This window comes from Musa acuminata, chromosome BXJ2-11 (assembly GCF_036884655.1).
Source record: "Musa acuminata AAA Group cultivar baxijiao chromosome BXJ2-11, Cavendish_Baxijiao_AAA, whole genome shotgun sequence".
Classification (NCBI taxonomy): Eukaryota; Viridiplantae; Streptophyta; class Magnoliopsida; order Zingiberales; family Musaceae; genus Musa; species Musa acuminata.
The window spans coordinates 21,115,517-21,138,961 of NC_088348.1; the positions used below are offsets into that span (position 1 = coordinate 21,115,517).

At 37.5% G+C, this 23,445-nt stretch overlaps 4 protein-coding genes across 5 annotated transcripts; all 4 read right to left on the minus strand.

Moving 5' to 3' along the window:
• Positions 1-4,639: 4,639 nt before the first annotated feature.
• LOC135627374 (uncharacterized) lies at positions 4,640-6,340 on the minus strand. Its single transcript, XM_065133454.1, has 2 exons — positions 5,575-6,340; positions 4,640-5,011 (listed from the first exon to the last, which is right to left on the minus strand). Exons 1-2 carry the CDS (start codon positions 6,187-6,189, stop codon positions 4,937-4,939), a joined length of 690 nt encoding a protein of 229 aa, XP_064989526.1. The 5' UTR covers positions 6,190-6,340; the 3' UTR covers positions 4,640-4,936.
• Positions 6,341-6,700: 360 nt separating this feature from the next.
• Positions 6,701-14,540, minus strand: LOC135626247 (mitogen-activated protein kinase kinase kinase 1-like). Of its 2 annotated transcripts, none has more exons than XM_065131425.1 (9): positions 13,089-14,540; positions 11,460-11,544; positions 11,201-11,263; positions 10,671-10,828; positions 10,071-10,146; positions 9,933-9,992; positions 9,110-9,217; positions 7,543-7,696; positions 6,701-7,234 (listed from the first exon to the last, which is right to left on the minus strand). In XM_065131425.1, exons 1-9 carry the CDS (start codon positions 14,198-14,200, stop codon positions 7,203-7,205), a joined length of 1,848 nt encoding a protein of 615 aa, XP_064987497.1. In that variant the 5' UTR covers positions 14,201-14,540; the 3' UTR covers positions 6,701-7,202. The 2 variants fall into 2 exon arrangements, with proteins under 2 accessions (XP_064987497.1, XP_064987495.1); XM_065131423.1 differs by having other exon boundaries at positions 7,448-7,696; positions 13,089-14,537.
• A 1,093-nt stretch (positions 14,541-15,633) lies between these two features.
• On the minus strand, positions 15,634-20,213 carry LOC135626249 (partner of Y14 and mago-like). Its single transcript, XM_065131427.1, has 5 exons — positions 19,861-20,213; positions 19,637-19,750; positions 16,449-16,697; positions 15,957-16,076; positions 15,634-15,877 (listed from the first exon to the last, which is right to left on the minus strand). Exons 1-5 carry the CDS (start codon positions 20,035-20,037, stop codon positions 15,788-15,790), a joined length of 750 nt encoding a protein of 249 aa, XP_064987499.1. The 5' UTR covers positions 20,038-20,213; the 3' UTR covers positions 15,634-15,787.
• An 841-nt stretch (positions 20,214-21,054) lies between these two features.
• LOC135627538 (sugar transport protein MST6-like) lies at positions 21,055-22,338 on the minus strand. The gene is made up of 3 exons (XM_065133662.1): positions 21,880-22,338; positions 21,595-21,765; positions 21,055-21,516 (listed from the first exon to the last, which is right to left on the minus strand). The coding sequence occupies exons 1-3, from the start codon at positions 22,336-22,338 to the stop codon at positions 21,055-21,057; spliced, it is 1,092 nt and encodes a 363-aa protein (XP_064989734.1).
• Positions 22,339-23,445: the final 1,107 nt, after the last annotated feature.

Below are 23,445 nucleotides of genomic sequence, written 5' to 3' on the forward strand. Positions count from 1 at the left end.
AGAACTCTCAGATGATGTTGATGTCGTCGCTGATGATCTTGTAGAATAATCACAATTGGCAACTTTGAGAAGATCTCAAAGGAAAAGGAAACATGTCATTTCTGATGATTATATGATATATCTACAAGAATCAGATTATGATATAGGAATAAAAAAAGACCCTTTATCATTTTCATAAGCCATAAAAAGTAACGATTCTGAAAAATGGTATGATGCAATGAAAGAAGAGTTAAAATCAATGGTCCAAAATTGTGTCTGGGAACTTATTGAATTGCTCAATAATTGTAAAAAAATCGATTGTAAATGGGTCTTTAAGATAAAACGTGACTCAACGGGCAATATCGAACGATATAAAGCCAGACTTGTGACCAAAGGTTTTTCTCATAAAGAAGACATTGATTATAACAAGACATTTTCTCCAATTTCTAGGACTCGTTGAGAATCGTCATAGCATTAGTAGCTCATTATGATCTTGAGTTACATCAAATAGATGTGAAAACAACATTTCTGAATAGGGATCTGGATGAGGAAATCTATATGAAATAACATGAAGGATTCATAGAAAAGAGAAAAGAAAGTTGGGCTTGTAAACTTAAGAAATCCATTTATGGCCTTAAACAAGCTTCTAGACAATGGTATATAAAGTTTCATTATACCATTACTTCTTTCGGATTTAAGGAAAACTCTATTGATCAGTGCATATATCTGAAGGTAAGTGGGAGCAAGTTTATTATATTGGTCTTATATGTGGATGATATTTTACTTACCAGTAGTGATATTGGTTTATTGCACGAAATCAAGATATTTCTCAACAAGAACTTTAAGATGATTGATATGAATGAGACAACCTATGTTCTTGACATTGAGATATTCAGGGATAGATCTCAAGAATTATTAAGATTATCTCAGTAAGGATATATTAATCGTATCTTTGAGAGATTTAATATGCAACTTTGCTCAACTAATGATATACCTATTACTAGAGGTGATATTAAATCAAATGAAGAATACTCCTTATGGGTCCGTAGTTGGAAGTCTATTATATGCTCAAACCTGTAAAATACCATATATTAGTTTTATAGTTGTAATGTTGGGAAGATACCAAAGTAACTCAGGAATAGAAATTGGAAAGCTGCAAAGAAAATAATGAGATATCTGTAAGGGATGAAATATTATATGCTCACATATAGGAGATCATATTAGTTTGAAGTGACAGGATATTCAGATACTGATTTTGCAAATTACCTTGACAGTAGGAAGTCTACTTCAGGATTTGTATTCATGTTAGTTGGTGGGACAATGTCTTGAAAAAGTGCAAAGCAATCGCTTATTACGTCATCAATAATGGAAGCTAAATTTGTGGCATGCTTTGAGGCCATAAATCAAGCTTTATGACTACGAAATTTCATCTTAGGACTTGGTGTGATCGACTCAATTATTAAACCGCTGAAGATATTTTGTGATAACACTGTAGCAGTTTTCTTCTCTAAGAATAGGAAGTACTTTAGTGGTTCCAAGCACATTGAGATAAAGTACTTGGTGGTTAGAGAAAGAGTCCAGAAACAGCAAGTATCAATTGAGAACCTAAGCACCACTATGATGATTGTCGATCCATTGACAAAAGTCTTATAGTGTAAAATATTTAAAGAACATATTCTTAGAATGAGGCTTGTGAGCAAATCATAAAAGATATAGTGATGTATGTTTATGTGGATGCTATTATTGATATTCTTCTTGCTTAATTTACATTTATGTTTATACATATTATGGTTGAATGTAATAACAGAATTATCTTGACAAGATAAATTACAAGGGTTATTATGAACTATATTAAGAAAGACTGACAATGTTGTGGTACATAGAAGAGAGTATGACATTGATGATATACAACCGTTATGACTCACATAGTTGGACTTAATATAGTATTATTATATTTATTGGACTTATTGGCTTATTTTAAAATTCATAGTCATGTATAAAATACTTTTTAAAATTCTTTGGAATCCAATTAGGTAAAATTATTTTCCAACATTTTTATTTATTTATTTTGATTTTGAATATCTCTTTTATATCTTATCAATTAATGGTCAAGTAAGAGAATGTTAGATTTTTTGGCTCTTTATTATTGGATAAGATATATATAATATAACTAATTGGATTCTAATGAAATAGTTTTGCCAAGTCCACTTAAAGTAGAATTCCTTATAAGATAATCTTGATAGGAGGAACTCTCCTAATAACTCATCCTAACCCTCTGCTCTCGCCTATACATAGACAAGACCTCTGGACCTCTGGGGACTGAATACAATAAGAAGAGAGAACATCTAACAGAGGTTACAGGTTATAGTTGAGCGATTACAGTCTTCCCCCAACTCTTCTCCCTAAACCATCAACATAAGTGCTCCTGTGAAAGGATGGGAAGAGAGAAGATGACATCAAACAAAGTTTTTTTTTTTTTTTTTTTTTTTCAGATGACATCAAAAGATATACATCGTTAAACCAGATCTAAGTATTTGATTTTAATCCTGACATAAAAATTATTTTCGTATTTAATACATTAATTTTTTTTTATGCTTACCATTGAGAAGTAAGATCAATGACATTGAATAGATGGTCAAGTACATTCACAGCACTCTCTCATCATGAGGTTAGGGCTCGCGCTCATCTCCGCTCATTCATTGTATATTACATGTGGTTTATCTTCAAAGTAGTTCTTCTTTTTTTTTTTTTTCCTTTTTTAAATAAAGTTAATTGAGTTGACTCGGTAAACTTGAGTCGTTCAAATCAACCCATCTTACTGAATCGAGTCACACGTCAACTTGATTCCACCCTAGGTGTAGGAAAGAGTTTAATTCTAAAAGAGTATTAAGAAAATATTTTATGCAAGATGTGATTCTGTACGTATTCTTGGTATGAGTTATCATAAAAAAGAGTATTTGTATACTATGACAATTAGAAAATTGACCAATCCTGTAAGCTCTCATGATTAATCAAAATTCTCATGCACAACCATTATTATACAACCTAACAATTAGTCATATGTACCAGGTGTGAAAAGTAGAAATCTAGGTTAAAATGTAGTTGGTTCACTCATTACTACATATGAAGGCTATTTACACTAAGAGAAGTTTAAATTGTATTAAGTACTTCAGTGAGTGACTGCATAGTTAAACATCAAGAAGTACTTTCTTAATTTTCCTTGATCAATACTACCAAATATGAAGATTGACTCACAGCATAAAGACTACCCTTATAATACCATTGCAAAATCATGAGATAGATCAACTCGAGATACTATCTTAGATCCTATACAACCTGGGGTTCATAAGGTTCTAGGGTTATGATTTTGGACTTATGGAAATGTTAGCGTTAAAATCATGATTATGCTATTATACAAAAAGTTTTAATATCATAAATTAAAATCAAATGACGATAAATCATATTTACGATGTATATCTTTTCGATACTATTCAATAAATCTTTATTTAATATGAAAGCATCGGATTTGAAGGCTGCAGCAAGATCAATCTATAAGAAGAACTAGACTCATTTTCTCTTCCTTTATATCCTTCATAGGACTATAATGAGTTATGAATTAGGGACAGAGGAGAAATAAGAGAAGATTTATAATATCTCAATAATATCACATTTTCACATTGAGTTATAAAAGATTATGTCTATTTATAGGTGAAAGTTCCTCCTATCAAGATCATTTCCTAAAAAAATTTACCATAATTAAATTTATTTTATATTGATAGATAATCATAATTAAAATCCAATTATATCTATAATATATCTTATATAATTAGATAGTATCATAAAATCTAACATTCTCCTATTTGGCTATTTGGCCATTAGATGATAAGATATAAAAAATTAAAATTAAAATAAATTAATCAAAAATATATTTAAAAAATTATCGATATGAGATCCAATCCACACATATAACATTTCAAAAATGTTATCTAAAAATTGAAGATTAATTATGAATTACTTCTATAGTTAATTAACTTTGTACCTTGGTATCTACGTTTTAAAAAATTATATTGATAACTCTATAATTATAAAAATAAAACATCTATATCCATTTACCATAACACTATCAGTTTTATCAATAAAAATATAAAAATAATAGATAAAAAATAATTTTAACATTCCAATTAGTGATGATAGACAACGTTGATGATAGCGAACGATAACATCGCTAAAAGCCCGAGTGACTATTATGAATGAGAAAAACGATAATGAAGGTAAAGATCACTTTACATATGTATCGACGTAATTATCGAACAATATTGCTTTACATTGACATTAATATAAATACAAAATAACCTTCATTTACAATAACTACCCATGACCCCATGTTATCGTTTGTCATTATCAATATCGTCTATCATCATTAATTAAAATATTAAAATTATATTTTTATTATTTATTTTTATTTTTTTATTTATAAAATCGATGAATAAATGATCTTACTATATAATTTTTTAAAGTATAAAGATCGAAATAATAAAAATAATTAATTATAAGAAATACTATGTAATCATTAAATAGGAAATCGCTACCAAATGCATGACAGGTGGTATCACCCAATACTCATCTGTTTCCTGTTTAGTCAGCAAAGCCGAGAAGAACATGCCACCCACAACAACATTTCACCAAAAATCTTTAAAAGACAAACCAAGGTTGAGAAGAGGCTGTCCTCCTCTTCGTGCCTACCCTTTTCCAGCACAAAGACCTCAGAGAACCCAACGAAACAAAAAGGTTCATGAGAGAGAGAGAGAGAGAGAGCGCACCGCCATGGTGTTGCGGGCACCAACTTGGCCATGATAAGCATCCCTTCACCGATACTTTGCCCCGAAGCTAACTAAACTAATAGAATTAGAGCTTCCAAGCACATACAAATGGAAAAAGAGACTCATTAGAGATGTACTCAGTCGACTCCACATTGCTGGTAGATGAGCGATTGCTTCCTGGGGCTGATCACGATTGCACAATCCACCGACACCTATTAATTTATAGGAATAAGAAGGATTTAATTGAATATATATTATATATTATATATTAATTCAGACAAAAATGATCATTGAATTTTCATCAAATAAGGGTAAAAACGAATCGATGTTATCTAACGAGAAGTAGGTCTCATGATGGTATTGAACATGCCGTATGAAATGATCAACCTATCATAGTCCATACAAGGAAAAAGATTCCCAGTTGGAACCATAAGAGTAACTATAGTTTCATTAATGTTGATTATTTATGTGAAATCAAAGATATTTAGAATTTGATCTCTGATGACGCTTTAAAGAAAAAAATTTTAACAAAAAAAAAAGGTTTATTATAGACTCCACATACATACAACTGCATTATATGAATATTATAATATTTTTCCGTAAATTATTAGAAATTGTCCTACATGAAACCTCTTCTATTCCGTACTTACGAGAACATTTAAGCTGGATTATCAATTTACTTCTTTGTCTTAAAGAAAATTAATTATTGGGAATTTTGATGTAAAATAGAAGGAAAAAAAGATGGAGTAGGAATTAGGGTTAGCAAGGAGGTGACCTGAACTCTGGGGGAGGAGAGGCCGAGGACGAGGATCTTGGCGGCGACGTCGCCGGTGAGGCGGAGGTCGACGCGGTCGTTGAGGGCGACGTCGCGGACGAGATCGAGGGCGTCGGCCTGGAGCACGTTGAAGCGGTCGACAACGACGCGGGTCTGGACAAGGCGGCGACTCTCCGCCGGCTGCTCGAACCCCGGCACTGTCGCCACCCCCAGAGGCACCCCGCCGTACATCATCTCCAGCGCCGCCGCCTCGTACCGGATCCCCACCCTGTTCGGGTTGTTCGCTATGAACAGCAGCGTGATGTTGAGCGACAGATACGCTGCCGGTGGCTGGGCCCCGCCGAGGGCGGCGGTGGTGGAGTCGATGAGTAGGTACTGCACGGCCACCTGCTGAAGATCGAACTGAGGCTTCTTGGGCTTGAGGACGAGGACGACGACGAGGGCGACGGCGACGGCGAGGAGGGCGAGGAAGGTAAGGAGGAGGAACAGGCAGCAGCAGCAGCCCTTGAAGGAGGCGGCCGAGGAGGAGGTGGATATGGGCGGGCCCATGTAACGGCGGTGCCGGCGGTCGTCGAGCGGAGAATATCGCCGGTGGTGGTCGACTGGGGTCGTCATCGCCGCCGAGATCCTCCCCCTCTTTGGATTTTGGAGCCTCTTCTCTCTATATCTCCATAAGTTGTGCGTGCATATAAAGGGCGGACGAAGAGGGAAAGGGCGGCGAAGCGAGCTAGCGGGGTGACGGTGGAGGCGTCAACTGTTTGTTAGTGCGGCTTTAAGCAGTATTTGCTTTTATTACCTTTATGCTTTCAGATTAATAATTGGAGTAGAGTCGTTTGAAAATTTCGGATTCGGACTTGAATTGTCATGATATCCGAATCCGGCCTACACACCATTCAATCAAAGGAATTTATAATGACAACTTTGTGCATCTGCACTTAAATTTTAATGTTCACAAGCTGGTTTGACGATGAATAGATCCTGTGTCATTTATTAGATTGATTTTTAGATGAATTCAAAATTAATGTGGAAAAATAAACTAATTCTAACAAAAATAAAGAGCCAATTTCGAATAAGCTCGGTTTTAGTCATCCGCCACGGACGAACGATCTCAATCTAATATCAACAATAATCAACAATTCGATATGATATTATTATATTATAAAAATGGATCATATTGGAAGTACTATGGAATGATATGAAACAATATGATACGTTGGACTCCGCATACTATGGAACTAAGCATAAAAGCTTGCCTAGTTGATAGTTTGCTTTAGGCTTCTACCTCAAGATCAATACAATCTGAACAACAGCTAAAGAATACAAACACCAAAATAGACAACATCATCTACTCAAAATAAACAGCAACCTTGATGACACTGGGACTCAAAAACCATGCATACATATACACAAGGACATGCACTCATCTTGCTCCACAACAAGGTTTCGGATCCACTTGTGTCTCGTGCAAGCCCAACGCATGAACATATCGATCGCCAGATATGAGCAGCTTTTGAGAAAGAACGACAGCCAACAGCGCAAGTCCAAGCTGTTGAGCACCAACCCAGCAACATTACTATATGCTATCCACTGAGGCTCCGCTAGTGAAGAATCATAATATCAGCCTTGAATTAGTGCATATTAGCAGCATATCGCTGAAGATCTGCACAAAAAGAATTGAATTTATACAATAAACACATCCAATCTAAAACGGTTTCCAGTTCATTAAAAATAAACTGATGGCACGATTCAGTGTTCTTAAATAAGCATCCCATTCTAGTAGCATCTTGTGAAAGCATATACCAACAAGATTGCTAGGACAAAACTGACCGCTTGAAACTTCAAGACTAACAAAAAGGGTGACAGAGTGCTTTACCCATATGTTTTTTGAAGCGTCATTACTGAGTTAGTGAGTTCATCTCTTGTTATTAAACAAAGATAAATTAGATCCTGAAGAAGCTCTCAACGAACCCCTGACAAATGAATGCTCAAGCAGTTGTGAAGCAGTGGGTCGATCGTTGGGGTTCACTCTTACACACTTGCTGATGAAATCACGTGCATCTCCAGACAAGTGGTCTGGAATAGGAGGCTGTTCGCCACGGCCAATTTTAAACAAAGCTTGTGTCTGCAAATTAGAATGAACCAGTAAGTACTATTGACACCAAATGTGTTGACATTGATATCGTGCCTTTCCCAAACATATACAAGTAGCAACTGAAAATTGAAACTCAAGACAAGCAAGACGACTTAGCAGTAAAAGCAATTATAATAATTAGTAGTAATAGTAGTAGCAGCAGCAACAACAACATTAGTAGCAGCAGTAGTTGTAGCAGCAAAAGTAACAACAGCAGTAGCATAGTAGCAAGTCAACATCGGCAAATGCAAGCCAGAATAGTTAGCTCTTTCAAAAGAAAGGTCACTCATCTCTATAGATCTTGCAATTTTTATAATTCCATTCTCCACCACAAAAAGTATAATAGAGAAACTTTCTAGTGACATGCATGTTCTATTATCACATTATGATATACGAGAAAGTGACTTGGCAAGAATGTTCCGTTATCATATTATAATATATATGATAGTTGTGTCATCATTCCTAAGTCTAGCACTGTTCTGAATCTCATATAATCTTAAAAATGTTCTACTATCTAATCTCTAATCTTCAATCAAGTCGAGTATTAGTCATATGTTCTAAGCAATATCAAATGTCAGAATTTTTGTTGGTCTCTTTTTAGTATGCATTTGTAAAGTTCTTTGTGCTTCCTTTTCTACTTTTGTAAACTTAAAAATTTAATGCTTAATATATCATGATCTTTTACTTGGCTATCAAATAATAAGGCCAAGTCATCTAGATTTGTCTAAATATTTAATTAAACTAAATAAATGTTCTCACTGGTCTTTGATATGGCTGGCTGCTTGACAGCAGTGACATTCTTTCAGGTCATATAGAAGTAATAATGTAATGTATGAACTCCAGATAACATATTTGTATGAAGGACTACAAGAAAGTAATGAGATTTACTATTTTGTTACTAAAATCAAGGTAGGCAATACTGAATGATACCGCCCGGTACGGGCGGTATGTACCGGTCCGACGGTATACCGGTATACAGACTGCCCGCTACCGGGAGGGACGAAAAATAATAATAAAATAATATATATATATATATATATATATATATATATATATATATATATATATATATATAAACGAGGTGACGTCGCCGAGGCGATGCAACGTCGCCTTTTAAATTATATATATATATATATATATATATATATATATATATATATATATATATATATATATATATATATATATATATATATATATATATATATATATATATATATATATATATATATATATATATACTGAGCGGTATACCGAACGGTATACCGCTCGGTATACAGTTTCGTACCGTACCGAACGAACGTCTAAACTCCGGTACGGTACGAAATTGCAGACCTTGACTAAAATGACAACAAAAAGTTTTATTTGAAGCACTTGAGAGAGAGAAAATTGCATATCACTCACCCACTCAAGGTTAGGATAAGGTATCTGGCGAGTCAACATCTCCAAAACAGTGCACCCAAGGCTCCATATATCAGCAGCTGGTCCGTATGTTCTTCTAGGATTAACAACCTGGGAAAATGATAATAGTGATACCGGTGCTTTCAAATGAATCTAGAATTTCCAAAAATTTCATTAATTTTTGTTTACAAGATAATTAAACAAAATGGCTCAACAATCTTAGCTCTCATCCAAGAGATTAGTTAAAAATTGGCAGGCTCAAAACCAATATAAAAAGCAGGAGCTGCAGCTTATTATCTATAGTTTAAAACTTTAAATACAACAAGATCTGAAAAGAAACCCACAAAGGCAAAATATGATACTGAAGTTTTAGTTTTGATAGGTGCCAATGGGTAGAAAACTCCTAAAATGTGTTATTTCAATGGATTAAACCAAAAGCAGACATGGTCCTGGTCACCACATCACCATCTAAAAATCCTTATATATCACAACTTCTGATTGCAGCCAAAGATGAAAGTCCAATATACATTGATGTGGGTATATGTTCTATCAAGACATAATTTCCTCAAACAACATAAATAACAGATCTAAACTTTTATTTTACTTGACTCTATATGTTGATATTGTGCACCCCAATAAAACAATTCTTGCGGTTGATATTTACATACTAACATTTTTATGAAGTTTGTCTAGATTTCTTAGCAGAAAACCTTCACATCACCTAACCTACTTGGCACTATTTATGAAAAAAGCCGGTCTTCTTGGTCTGTCTGTTAGTGGAAAAATACAGATTTTCTTTTTTGAAAACCAAAGAAAGAAAGCTAACCTCTGGAGCCATCCAATATACACTTCCTTTGCAAGATTTCAGCATGTTGAATTTGGTCATCTGAAATTTTTCACAGAAGCAATATAAAGATACTATGTTAAAAATCAGAAACATAAAGTTTGAGAGAAACAGACCAACCTCCTTTGCCAATCCAAAATCCGCAAGTTTTACAGAGCCATTTGCATGAACCAATATATTTGCACATTTGATATCTCTGCAAAAGAAGTTGCCTTAAGGTTATATTTCTATAAAGCAGAAAGGAATGACAAAGGAAACCCTAAGTACAAGAATTGTATTATCTTCAGTCCATGCTGCTAATGAGAACATCTATACAAACTTATATGAAAATCTGGTCCCATCACCAAGCTATTTCTGATGATTGACAGAATTGAAGAATCAAAGACGAAGGCACGGGTGGCCCAGCTGGCACATGCCACCAAGATAATGGCACAGAACAGCATCACATGCCCTTCATATATATTATATAGTTTCAATCTATATAAACTTTTAGCAGTGCATGTTTGCTGGAACACATGATAAAGTATAACACGTGCCAACAGTGCCATGCACCATTATGCAGGGACACTACTCATATTGATAAACTGTAAAGCCATGGCACATGGCCCCAACTAAGACTGGCTTGGAAAGCACAAGATCCAAAAATTATAACATCATATCTTGAAGAGATCAAATTTACAGATACCAGAATAGATGTAAAAGTTAAAAAAGTCGCATCACCTGTGTACCACATTTCGCTCATGAAGGTAGTTTAAGCCATTTAGAATTTGCCTGGTGTATGCAGAAACTTGGGAATCTCGTAAGTGATACTTGTGATATAAAGATGCAAGGGAACCTTGCGTGATAAGTTCAAGAAAGATATATAGTTTTGAATCCTCCTGTAAAGATTACAAAACAAATAAATTTTCATTAGATAAGTTAAACTAATACAGAAAACTAACAAAAGCTTAAGAACAAGAATTAAAAAGGTTTAAATATCCCTAATTTGTTATTTCACAAATTGATAAATTTGCAACACCTAATCTTTGTTTTTTTAGGACATTTCCAATGCCATGATAGCAAAACAAATTTAAGGTGTGTTGTAAAATTAGTTTCTGGAAAGGAACCACTAAAGACGAGAACTAAGAAACGTGCATAGTTGATGAGACTTGATTTACAAATTTCTTTACTATATAAATATCACTTATCAGGAGAACTTTATACACAGTTCAAAAACTTGATGAAATATCGAGATTAGAAAAACTAGATACCTTGTCTGTCCCATAATACTGAACTATGTTTTCGTGTTGGAACTGACTTAAAAGTGCGATCTCCTGGAACAGAAAAGTCAAGAAATAATGCTCAGAACTGAATTTAGTTGAACTTCAAATTACCCTTTAGAACTATGTATATGCAATAACATGTATAACCAGAAAGAAAAGAAAATAATTTGCAAAGAAATTATTAAGCAACATTAAGAATTAGTGCAACTCGATAATCATCACATTATAGAAATTGGCATCATCCTACCTGCTCAAGTTGAAGAATACATTGTTCAGCATTGCTCCCTTGATCAAGCAAAGATACTTCTTTAACAGCAAAAAATACACCCTCGCTGTACACATGAAGAAAGAATATCTTAGTTGCAGAATAATATGACCATCCAATGACACTTATATCAATGTTAACCTACAGAAAATAAAACATTCCAAAGCCACAAGACCCTCCAGATGGTTATCCTCATTAGCAGATATATGGAATTATATAATGCTGAACATAATGGAAATATCATCCACGAAAAATCAAGTTTCATGTGATAATAGACCTCCAAGTAAAGATCGATACATACAACCAACAAGCAAAGTTTGGCTGATTACAGGAAGCTAAAAATACAGTAAAAACTGACTAAATACTATCAAGAACCTATTGATCCTTACATATATGAGAGGGACACCCAAGAAGATGTAAATTTGTGAACGCTTTCAGGTATAAGCAAATAAAGTTCATTTCTCCCTAATATGACAAACACATTATTAATTGCTCATTTCTTTTTATAATATCCAAACTCAGTAACTACTTTATAAAGCTTAAAATACTTCAATTTAATAGAGTTGAGCCAATACCTACTTATTCTTGAAATTTGTAGACCTTCTAATTTTTCATTTAAAAAAACTCTGTTCTATTTGAAGCACAAAGACCTGAATAAAATAGAAATACTGCATACAGAAAAAGAAACTTTTGGATAAAGAGATGATTCATGCAAATGGGTTGATCAACTCATGAACAACTGTTGGCCAAATAAACAAATAACTTTATTTATTTAGCCTCTCTCTATTCTCCTAAATTAGAACAATCTCATCAGCAAATGTCGCAAACCAGGGAACTTCATCCAAAATATGCATTCTGACTCCACTTAGAGCTTAAACAAATAATTAAGGACTAAAGAAAATGACGCTTGGACTAATATATTAAAATTGAGAAATCAGTAAAGTAAGCTGGTGCATATCGCTTTATCATTAGTAGTTCTACTATTTTAAATGCTTCAGCATATCTGATAGGCAGTAAATAGCTTGCATTTTGAGACCCACAACATTAAATCTCCACAAAGTATACACACTGTCATTGTGAAAAACATTATATGTGCAAGTTTCTCTCAGTATTTATTTCCCCATAACTTGTCTAAGTAAATAGTTACTTTGTCATAAAAACCTTCTTTACATTGCATTCTAACATGAATCCAACCAAATTATAGTTATACTCATCTCACAACTTATTCTTTATTTCTTTCTCCTTAAAAATTTCATAACATATTGTTTGTGCACCTATGTACAAAGTTGTAATGGATAAAGTACAACCAAGTGTAGCTCTCCTCACAGTTAAAACTATGAGTTATTACCATCGCAAGTACATTACTTTTAGTTTGCATATCTCAAAAATTCAAGAACCGAAAGATATTTGAAAACTATAATAGACCAATTTCTTTGAGTCAAGGAGTCTATACAAAAATAAATTAGCCTTCTTTATGAACTATGGGAGTATTCACAAGGTATCTTAAAATTCAAAAGAAGAATAGTCTAGATATTGCAACGTTGAGAATCTAAGCCATACACATAAATCAAAACGAAGTTCTTGGAATACTGATTTTGCATCATCACTTACTCGCTGATTCCTTCATACACCATTCCATATGAACCACTCCCCAGGAGCACACCACGCATCCATGATTTTATCCTCCTCTTGAACCTACCATTTGGCGAAATCATGAACATCGGTTCAGTAGTCGTACTGGATGAATCATCATCGTTCATCGTTGAGTAAGAAGATATTCCATTGAAGTCCTCAGCAGTGTCCCCCAACCACAGCTCCCTCAACTCCTCCTCAGTGACTTCATCTGCCTCAAAGACCCCCTCCTTGTCTTCGTTCTCCACAGAATCCACGGATTCCCTCCTACCTACCTCAAGTACACCTCTCTCTGGAGCAAATGATTTGATAATATCCCAAGTCGAGCTCATCTTGTCAATGGCTGGAACTGACATCGATGGAGGCGGCTTAAGAGTTCGTAGTGGATTGTCATTTGTAGGTCTCGACGGAGGAGGTTCAAAGTTTGACATAGGCGGTGGAGGAAGAAGGACCGGTGGCCGGACACCTCGAATTCCTTCATCTCCTCCTCTGGACCTCGGAAGAGTACATGGAAGCTCGACAGGTTCAGAGTCTGTAACCCTTATTCCAGGGTTCGAGCCATCAAGGAGCAGGCAATCTTCCTCCTCCGCGATCTTTTGGCTTATGTGCTCTTCTTCAGATACCAACGAGGGCCGAGAAGGCACAGAATTGGACGCCAAACTGGGATCTTCGTGGGTCGGGGTGTCCATCTGCAGGATTCTGGACCTGGGGAGGATGTCGAAGGACGATCGCACCTTGCGCCTCTCCCAGTCGTCGACAGAAATGGCGAAATCCTCGGGGCCACTGAGGCCGAGGCTATGGCACAAGATTTCGACCTCGCCCTCGATACTGCCGTCGATCCGGAAGCTCGTCTGACGAGCGCACGTGGCCGGCCAGAGGTCCAGCGACCGGGTGCCGCGTAGGTCGCGGGGTTCCTCGGAGGCGGTGGAGCACGCGGACCACGACGCCCGCGCTGCCGGCGCCTCGTAATCGATGTTCTTGACCGCGTTGCATCGCTCCAACCTCGGCCGCGACCCCGTCCCCTGCTGCTGCCGGTGCCGGGAGCCCATCGCGCCACGAGAGCCGTAGTTCTTATGGTTGGAGAAGACCATGGTTCGGAGGTGACGCAAGACCCATCATAAAGAAGCGCCCCAAAGGCGAGATTTTGACAAGCTCATGCGGTCAAGGAAGCCAGAAGACGCAAACCTGGGAACCAGAACGCCAAATCCACAAGAAATTTCCGATGGAACGAGCTCTCACGCAGAGAAGGGGATTTGAGAAAGCCGCAAACTTTGAATCCAAGCAGAGGAATGGGCGAGAAATTGCGAGCAAATCGGGAGGGTACGGGGGGCGGTGGGTTTCCGATTGCACTCGAAAAGATGCTTGGGGATTCCGCAGGATGTTTCGGCTTCGGAAAAGGGGCGAGTACGGAGGAGGACTTGTCCGAGCGAGTAAACGCGGCGGGGAAGACTTGATTTCGGCCGTCCGATTCATCAGTTAGCAGCCCCAGCCGCCGTTGGATCCCGGGAAGTTGGCGTCTCGGAAGTGCCGTCATTGGCCGCTTCGAGCCCGCCATCGTGTTCGTCGGTGGCGTAGTAACTCGTAAACATCACAACAGTTTGCACGGCTGAGATTTTTTTATTATTATTCTTTTTTTTTTAGGGTAGTGTGTTTTCCAAAGCAAGAAAGCAAATTCGATTACATTATTATGAATAATGAAAACATCATCGGAGCATTAAAAAAATAGATTAAAGATAAATTGGACCTTCAGATCTGATAAGATTTATAAAATTCAGCATGCGTAACTAACGAGCACATCAATTGGTTTCTAGAAAAATATAATAAATTTTATACTTTCGAAAATTAAAATATAAAAAATGATAAAAATATCAATGAGAGATGGCTATTGAAACATCTTAATGGTTAGTAGTCCGCTATTACGTAGTTCATAGGTATTTTTGCTCAAGTTGTTAATGAAAATATTTTGTACCTCATTTAATATAGTAATTAAAAATTAATTTTTAAAAATATATAAGATGAATGGAAAGACCAAGGGATATGCTCTTCTGTCCGGTTCATAAATAAAAAAAAGAAACAAAAACGTCGTCCAACGACTCAACATTCACAATCTCAATTTGTTTTTGTATTCCCTGATTAGATTCCTTAGCAGTCAATAGATAATTAATGGAGGAAAGCAGTGTTGATAAGCTTGATTGAATGAAAGTAGCTGTGACTAGATTTTGGATATTTCTTCGAAATTTGCGATTCATTTTCAGGGGAGACTTAGGAATAGGCAACCTGAAACACACAATCTGGGTGAAGATACATCAGGCTACAAATAATGTGTACAACTGCACCTTTTTGTATCAAGTAATTTTTAGTTGCTCTTATTTTTGAGCGATTTACTATATGCATCCAAAAAAATTAAATAATATATATATATATATATATATATATATATATTATAACAACATTTTGCAAAATTATATTCCACTTGAATTTCTATGATCATTCATCAAACAAGGGATTCTTAATATCCCAAAAGTAGAAAAAGAAGTTTCCAACAATGATGATGATAACCATTGACACTGAAAGGAGAAACTCCATGGCGGTATCAGTACTTCCAGATGAACGATTCACCGATACATCAAACAGGATAACTACAAAGCTCGAGGGCACACACCAACAACGTAAATTGCCTACCCAAATGCTACAGGTTTTGGTGTCGGTTCAGCACACCCACAATTAGAGAAGATTGTGCAGCCCACATAAGAGAACACCCAAGAACACTGAACAAGCACAACCAGTGGAAATTAGATCTTACTTGGTACTTCATCAGGCAATCGCCACTCATGACACTAAATTCACCTTTCGGTCCTCCAAGAGTTTAAGTTCCTCGCGCCACCCATCCATTTTTCTCATCTTCTCCACTTGCTCAGGCTTCATGCTTTGCTGGTCACCCTGTAGCTGTGCTTCTGCGAGTCGTATCTGCGTTTTGGGAATCCTCAGACAGTTCAGATGCAGATCTTGATACAACTTTTTCGCAAAATACAGAATACTCATACTGCTAATTCTTTAATTTATCAGAAAAATTCAGACTAAAATGTCCAATAGCTATCACAAACTAGGTGGTGTATACTAACATTATTTCCATGGGGCACAGAATTTCTAAATTCCATAAAGTTCAAATTTTGATCAGTGATAAGGTTCTAATCAGGAAATTGCTGCACAAACTCTAATGATATCTGATCAATAAAAGGTTGCCCGACCAATTACCAGATATTTGCACATCTTGAAACATACAGAAAGAGTGTCTGTCCAAGCAAATATTTTCAGAACATAGAGGCATATCAGAGATACCTTCTTTTTTAGTGCTCGAATTCTTTTATCTAAATCCACACCAGAAGACTCGGCTTTGGGAATCTCCACTGTATCAGTGGAAGGGCTGACCACCACTGGTGTTGCAGAGACAGATATCCTACTTATCTGATCTGTAACAAATTCCACGGATTCCTCTCCTTGAGCAATACTTTCGGCAGAAGGAACCGGTTCAGTTTTTATTACCTCAGCTTGTTCTGTATCCAAGGTCTTTTCCTTTTCAAGAGCAGCCTGCATTTAGCTAGCTGGTCATACTTCCAGAATGTAATAAGTCTAATCTACTAAAATAAACCACAGACAAAAAAGGTATAGAGACATATGCTGTGATAAAATAACCAATATAGAAATCTAGCCAGTGCATAAAACAATCCAGGTAACAAAAATCAAGCTAAAAAAAGTAATCTCTTGTAGAATCATAATAAATAAATTTGAATATATGGCACTGGAGCAGGAGTTGGTGAATGGTGATGATGCATCATGGTATGAAACAGTCAGCCCATGGCTCAAGATTGCTACAAGTCTCAGTCAAATGAAAGACATTACGAGGAGGTCTGCTATACAAGGTAGAAAATGCTTTGTACTTGGAGGTGTCAGCACGGGAAGCATGTAAAAATAAGAGAGGAGTCTGATCAGAAATAATTGGGAAACATAATCGACAGCATATTCTTAGACCCGGAAACATCTTTTTAATAAATTACAACATATATTAACTTGAGGTGTATTCTTGAGACCCACAGAAGATGTACACTTTCACAAATCACATTTGATATCGATCATCAAGTTGCAATAGCAATTTCAAATTTTAACTTGTTATTTATATGATAATCAATTCAACCAATTTATAGCTTTATTATGGCTTCAGCCAACTGAAGGTTGCATTTGGCTCAAGGGTGTAAGCTAGATTGACTGAGCTGCTGAACTATCACCCGCTTTATCAAATAAAAATAATTTATTAAGATTGGATCCTCTTATAAGTTGGTTTATAAAAGGCTCCAGTTCTGTAAAATAGAAATTTTAGATAAACTAAATTGCCATTAATGTCTAGTTCATCAGAAAAAAAAATTAAAATCTATCTTTCTGGAGTGGGCCTAACATATATGTCAATATCATTATTCAATAATAGCATAAACCAAAAGCTAATTTCACTAGCTTCCATAAAAGTGAAAAATCAAAAGATCAAACTAAAAATATGTATATAATAAAAATGAAATGTATGAAAGATCATCATATACTCTTAAGTGTTCAGAATGCAACTATTTAGTATAAATGTCATTCAATAAGCTAAATATACAAACTCTACTAGTTAAAGATAGATATAATTTTATGAAATTAGGTGAAGTTACTAGGAAAGGTAAAACAAGACAATTATGAACAAGGATAGTTCTGATTCAAAATAAACTAATAACAGCTCACATGTTTGAAAGAAACTTAGGAATGGATCATTGTTGTTAGTCCAGTGAGCCCTTCTTTTTCAGTCTTGATAAGTAACAATAAACAATGAAGTAAAAGAGACACTGATATACTCAAAGGAAAACAAAATTATGAAAAATCTATTTTTGTTTACTAAAAAGAAATCTACACATGACTCCAAATATGGAAGGAGACAGAGTTCATATTGGATCATCAAAGATCGAGACAATTACCTTATGAATGGCATGCTCATTTCTTTGGATAGGTCATAATATTGGTATAAACTAGAGACAATTTTTTGATGGCTTCAGGGATTGAAGTGGCTAGTTGATGCACCTTGCATATAGAATATTTAACTACCATCAATGCAAATACAGCTTTTAACTCATAAAAACTTTGCCACTGTAAATTCTTGTACCTAGAATGTATAAGTAATGACCTTAGGCCTTGTATGCTGATCCTAACTAACAAGTTATACAAGGAACAAATTTTGAAAAATATTAGCTTCACATGTTGTATCTCAACTATGAGACTCTGGAATTCCACATGGCAATGTCCAGTGCCAGGACCCTCATCAACAGTGCAGAAAATCATGGAAACAGAAAGCAACTGTGTAACATTCCATTAAGCATGTTAAAATGTACCATCTAAAAGATATGCAAAGATATCCGAAATCTACTATCAAGAAAATTGAGCAATTACGGACAATAACCACATTAAACATTTGAACTGCCAGAGTAGATCTTGGCATTTGTCTGACGCTCTGACTCAATAAATTCTGAGAACAGTAATGCTAAATTACCTCTGATCCAATCAAGAATATACCACTCGGACACAACTCTACCAGCCACAGTCAAAAACACCTAATCCAATCAAGAATCATCCAATTTTCCATCTTCTTGAGTATAACAATCAGAAAGTTCTTAACTTAATCATGCACAAAAACTAAAACATGGCTGCTACTGGCTGAAATCATTTAACAAGATCTGAGACAACATAAGCTTAGCAATCATATCCAAGAAATTCTTCTCCATCAATCTCCTCTTCAAGCCAATCATAAGCTTTAACACAAATCTTATGTTCTTAATGTAATTATCTTTTACCAATGGCTGCTGATATATCATATTCCTTCGCCTCAAGAAAACATATGATATTTCTCAAAATATGACCACAATGGGGAGCATAGACTAGGTACAATGGACATCTTTAAATTGGTTGATAAACATGAGAACCCATAATCTGCCAATAATAAAAAGAGACAAGCGCATATCATGGTTGGCATGTATATTACACAGATCTCCTTGAATCACAAGACACATCCAACAGTTTTCACAATCATCAGACAGTCAAAAGCACCAACACAATCAGATCTGCCATGGGGGCCTCAAGTAATATTGAAAGATGTCCAAAGATGCTATCTAGATCTCTAACAAATTATTAAACAAAACGTTGTACTTGTATGTTCCGCAACAAATCAAAAACACTGTTTGACCTAAGACATCACAGCAATCTAACAACATCAGTTTGATGCACAGGATATCCCTGATCGTGTTCTATGTTTAGGTAAACATTTGACACAATTTTGAATTTTAAGATCCTGATAAGATCTGTCAAGATGCCAATAACAAGAACTATTTCCAAAAGAAGAATCACTTTCACCAACACGGAATTGCCTCTAAATATTTCTGGCATCATATCTTTTTTAAATGCCTAATTATGGGCCACAAGAACAAAGAGGAAGGTGGGAAATAATAGACAACCTGATGCCGCTTCTCCTTCTTCCTCTCATTCCTCTTTGCCGATTTGGTCTTCGGTTTCTCAGCCAGCGCTGGATCGTACCCCGGTGGCACCTCGGGCTCGCTCGCTTTCCTCAACTGCATTCCACCACGCCCCAAGACGAGCGCCAAGAAAGAAGGCACCATTAGCTCAAGAATCAAGACAAGATCCAAAATTTAGCAAACCAGAGAGTCGAGGAGAGGCTCACGAGCACGCCCTTGGACTGGTAGATGGCGACCTCGTCCTGGGGGACGTAACCGGCGCGGATGCGGATGGGTTTGCGGAGGGTGCCGTCGGGCCTCCGGGTGGGCGCGAGGATCCGCTCGCCCTCCTTGGGGATGGAGAGAAGGCGGGGCGGCGGTGGGTCGTCGCCAGCACTGGCCATCGCCGCCGCGGAGTCCAAGGGTGGGAGGAGGCAAGGGTGGGGGAACTAGCTGTGCGTCCTGCTGGGGTTTTGCCCTCCCTCGTCTTTCTCTTTCTTGTGGACTATTGACCCAATGGGAGAGCGAAGAAGGTGATAAAAGAGGGATTAATGAGTAATTGTGTGGGTTAGTGTTGGCTCGGCGTTAGTTCGACCGAAACCGGAAGTAATTTATAGGCGTAGGAGAAATAACCTAAAGATTGGAATCTTGAAAATATAATTATCTATTTCAAGATCGAATATATTAATCACGATTAAGTCTCGAACATTGCATTTGTTCTTTATTACACTACATCACAAACCCTCGATTCACAAAACAAAAATATTATATAATATTAATTTTTTTGTTTTATTTATTTTTGGAACAAATTCCCTAGAAAAAGCTATGTTTTTACGTTTCTTTTTGTCAAATGTTCATATTTGAAGTTTTTTTTTTCCGCATAGTACCCATAATCTCCAAATATAATAAAAGCATCCTCAACTATTCTTTGACTGTTTTTCTGTTTCTCCCTAACTTTTTAAACTCGTATTAAACCGATATATTATTTGAATTAACTCATTCGATTAACCAGTTTAATCGACTCAAAATAGAAACCAGTTAGGTCATTGAAAGTCATTTGCATGATTTTAAATTACAGAAAACGAGATATGATTTACGTCGTTTGCATGTATGTTTACGTCATACTAATAAAGTATAATTTATTTTATTTATATATTTTGTCAATCCGCGTCGTTTGATTCACTAGTCCAATCAACTAACCAGTTTGGTCAGATTGGTATTTGATCGGGATCCGAGTGCTTTATCCACCAAGCAAGCCGAAGAGCTTCAACAAGACTCTGTAACGGAGAGGCACGTTATAGGGAAAGAAATTGAACACGATGAAGTTTACGTAGTTAATCAAAAGTGTGGGATTTCTCAACGGCAACAAATAAGAAGATGAAGCCTACTACTCTCAGCATTCAACTCTCGTTCCTTTTGTCTCACACGGCTGCTTCCAAGTTGCCGACGTGGATGTCGTCGTCGCTGATGAACTTGCCCCAGAACCAGTAGCGCCTCCACAACAGGATCTCATCTCCTCGATGGGCACGTTCTTGGTGTCCGGCAGGAAGAGGGCGATGAAGGCGGTCATGACCACCACCCAGCCGGCCAAGAAAAAGAAGAGGCCCAACTTGAGGGAGCAGAGCCGAGGGCGGTGAGGAACACCTGCGCGATGAGGAAGGTGAAGAGCATGTTGACGGGGACCGTCGTGCTTGCCCCGCTGACCGGATCTCTAGGGGGAAGATCTCAGTGGGCACCGGCCACCTCTGCGGGCTCCACGACCATGCGAAGGCTGCCACGTACACGCTGATGAAGAACACCAGGATGCTGGCGTAGCTCTGCGTCAGCTCCGCCGCCACGCCGCTGGTCCCGAACTTGAGGGCGATCAGTGTCCCTAGCACCACCTGCATGCACATCGTCCGCGGTCTTCGCCGATGATTGTGCTCGTGAACACGAGTGTCAAGATCGAGTTAATCTAGTACCTGAGATACGAGCATCTGCATGCCGTCCTGCAGGAAGAGCGCGCGGCGACCGAGCTTGTAGACGGTAGCGATGGAGACGAAGGTGACAGAGACGTTGACGACGCCGTTGATGACAGCGGACACGTGGGAGGCATCGTCGCCGAAGCCGATGGTCTTAAAAAGCACGGGAGCCTAGAACATGATGGCGTTGATGCCGGTGAGCTGCTGGAAGAAGGGGATGAGGATGACCATCGTGAGCTAGGGGCCGTATTTCCTCTGCAGGATGTTGGACCGGGGGTGCTCCACGCTTTTGGCCTCCTCGCTGGCCACCACCAGGTCGTCGTACTCGGCCTGGATGTCGTCGGTGCCACGGAGCTTGCGGAGCATGGCCTTGGCCTCCTCCTCGTAGCCGCGCTCGATGAGGGGGTTGGGGGGTGTCGGGCAGGACGAGCGCGCCGATGGTGATGATGACGGCCGGGACTGCGGCCAGCCCCAGGTTGACGCGTTGACGCGCCATCTCAAACGTACTCGTCGGTAAACCATTACAACACAGTCGCTTCTCAGCATCTCTGTCTCTACCAGCATAAATGGCACAATATTACATGTATGTAATCTTCCCTGGTTAGCGAAGCCGATGCCGATACCGAGAAGGACACGGCCGAGGATGAGCACGAAGACGTTCATGGCAGCGCCGTTGACAGCGGAGCCGATGAGGAAATTGACGCCGCCAAGGAACATGGACCATTTCCTCCCTGACACCCTCATCACAGTGGAGGCAAGGAAGGACAAAGGCAGCGCCGCCACGTAAAGTGAGGAGGTGAAGAGGGTCAGCAGCTAGCTGTCGAACTTGCAGTACTGGTTGGTGCTCGAGTTCGCCATCTGCTGCCGGGACACCGACGGAAAAAACCGTGACAGGAACGAGTCCATCGACGTCACCCCACCTTCAAAACCCATACATATGTATCGATTGGAACAGATGAAGTGCTGAACAAGACCAACAAGAAGCTTCAACATCCCACAAAGATCACCAGAAATGTCGATTGCGTATCCGAAGTTGAAACCGCCGGAGGAGGCGACGAAGCAGGTGAATAATTTTCTAATTTTGATTTTTTTAATGATTTTATAATTCACCTAACAGATCTTTTTATTTTTATTTCTTATTTTTATATTTTTGTATATTATTATGGATTTGGCTGACTTGTTCACCAAATACCAAATGAAGGCTAGTCTGGATTGATGAAAAGATGAGCGCAACCTCAAGACTTGTATTCTCGTAAAAGAGAACTGGGATCCCATCGGAATTACATTTGATGGAATTTAAAGGTTGCATTTTAGTATGGATTTCCTCCATTTCAAACTCTCTCAATCAAATTAGATCAATGCCTTATCTCACCGTACCACACATTCCAGAACAGCATTGGTGATGTGGAAAGTAGCTTTAAAAGCAATAGGTCATAGCCCTCCATCGGGTCACTGATCTCACTAGTGAGTCAATCGATCGAAATTAAAAGTAATATGTTTGCATAAAGCGATATTTTTTCATTTAATTTTATTTATTTATTCCTTCTCTGTTCTGTATGAATCATACATAAGCATAATTATCATAACAGAGTTGTCTGACCCATAAATTTTTATGTCATTGGGTTAGAATGGAGTTAGTTCATCAATCAAATTTAAGTAATAAATTTGAAGAAGAGGTAAATTTTCTGTTATCTCATATTTCCTTTTTATTCTTTTTTTTTTTCTCTATGTATTTTTTTTTTGTTCTCTTTTTTTTTTACTTCTTTATCATCGAAGATTGAGATAATAAAAAATAATTCTATTTTATACGTTTGTGCATCACATCGTTCATCATGTCATTACCAACATATC

Excerpts from the sequence above, each read along its gene's own strand:
- LOC135627374 (XM_065133454.1), bottom strand. The coding sequence starts at position 6,189 with ATGACGACCCCAGTCGACCACCACCGGCGATATTCTCCGCTCGACGAC. Across the intron at positions 5,012-5,574 it reads TCTCCTCCCCCAGAGTTCAG|GTGTCGGTGGATTGTGCAAT; the intron begins GTCACCTCCTTG and ends ATAAATTAATAG.
- LOC135626247 (XM_065131423.1), bottom strand. The coding sequence starts at position 14,200 with ATGGTCTTCTCCAACCATAAGAACTACGGCTCTCGTGGCGCGATGGGC. Across the intron at positions 11,264-11,459 it reads GTATTCTTCAACTTGAGCAG|GAGATCGCACTTTTAAGTCA; the intron begins GTAGGATGATGC and ends TTTCTGTTCCAG. Across the intron at positions 10,829-11,200 it reads AGTATTATGGGACAGACAAG|GAGGATTCAAAACTATATAT; the intron begins GTATCTAGTTTT and ends TAATCTTTACAG.
- LOC135626249 (XM_065131427.1), bottom strand. The coding sequence starts at position 20,037 with ATGGCCAGTGCTGGCGACGACCCACCGCCGCCCCGCCTTCTCTCCATC. Across the intron at positions 19,751-19,860 it reads ACCAGTCCAAGGGCGTGCTC|TTGAGGAAAGCGAGCGAGCC; the intron begins GTGAGCCTCTCC and ends GGTGGAATGCAG. Across the intron at positions 16,698-19,636 it reads AGAAGGAGAAGCGGCATCAG|GCTGCTCTTGAAAAGGAAAA; the intron begins GTTGTCTATTAT and ends AGCTAAATGCAG.
- LOC135627538 (XM_065133662.1), bottom strand. The coding sequence starts at position 22,338 with ATGAGGGTGTCAGGGAGGAAATGGTCCATGTTCCTTGGCGGCGTCAAT. Across the intron at positions 21,766-21,879 it reads CCAGCGAGGAGGCCAAAAGC|GCTCCCGTGCTTTTTAAGAC; the intron begins GTGGAGCACCCC and ends ATCATGTTCTAG. Across the intron at positions 21,517-21,594 it reads TGCAGATGCTCGTATCTCAG|GTGGTGCTAGGGACACTGAT; the intron begins GTACTAGATTAA and ends ATGTGCATGCAG.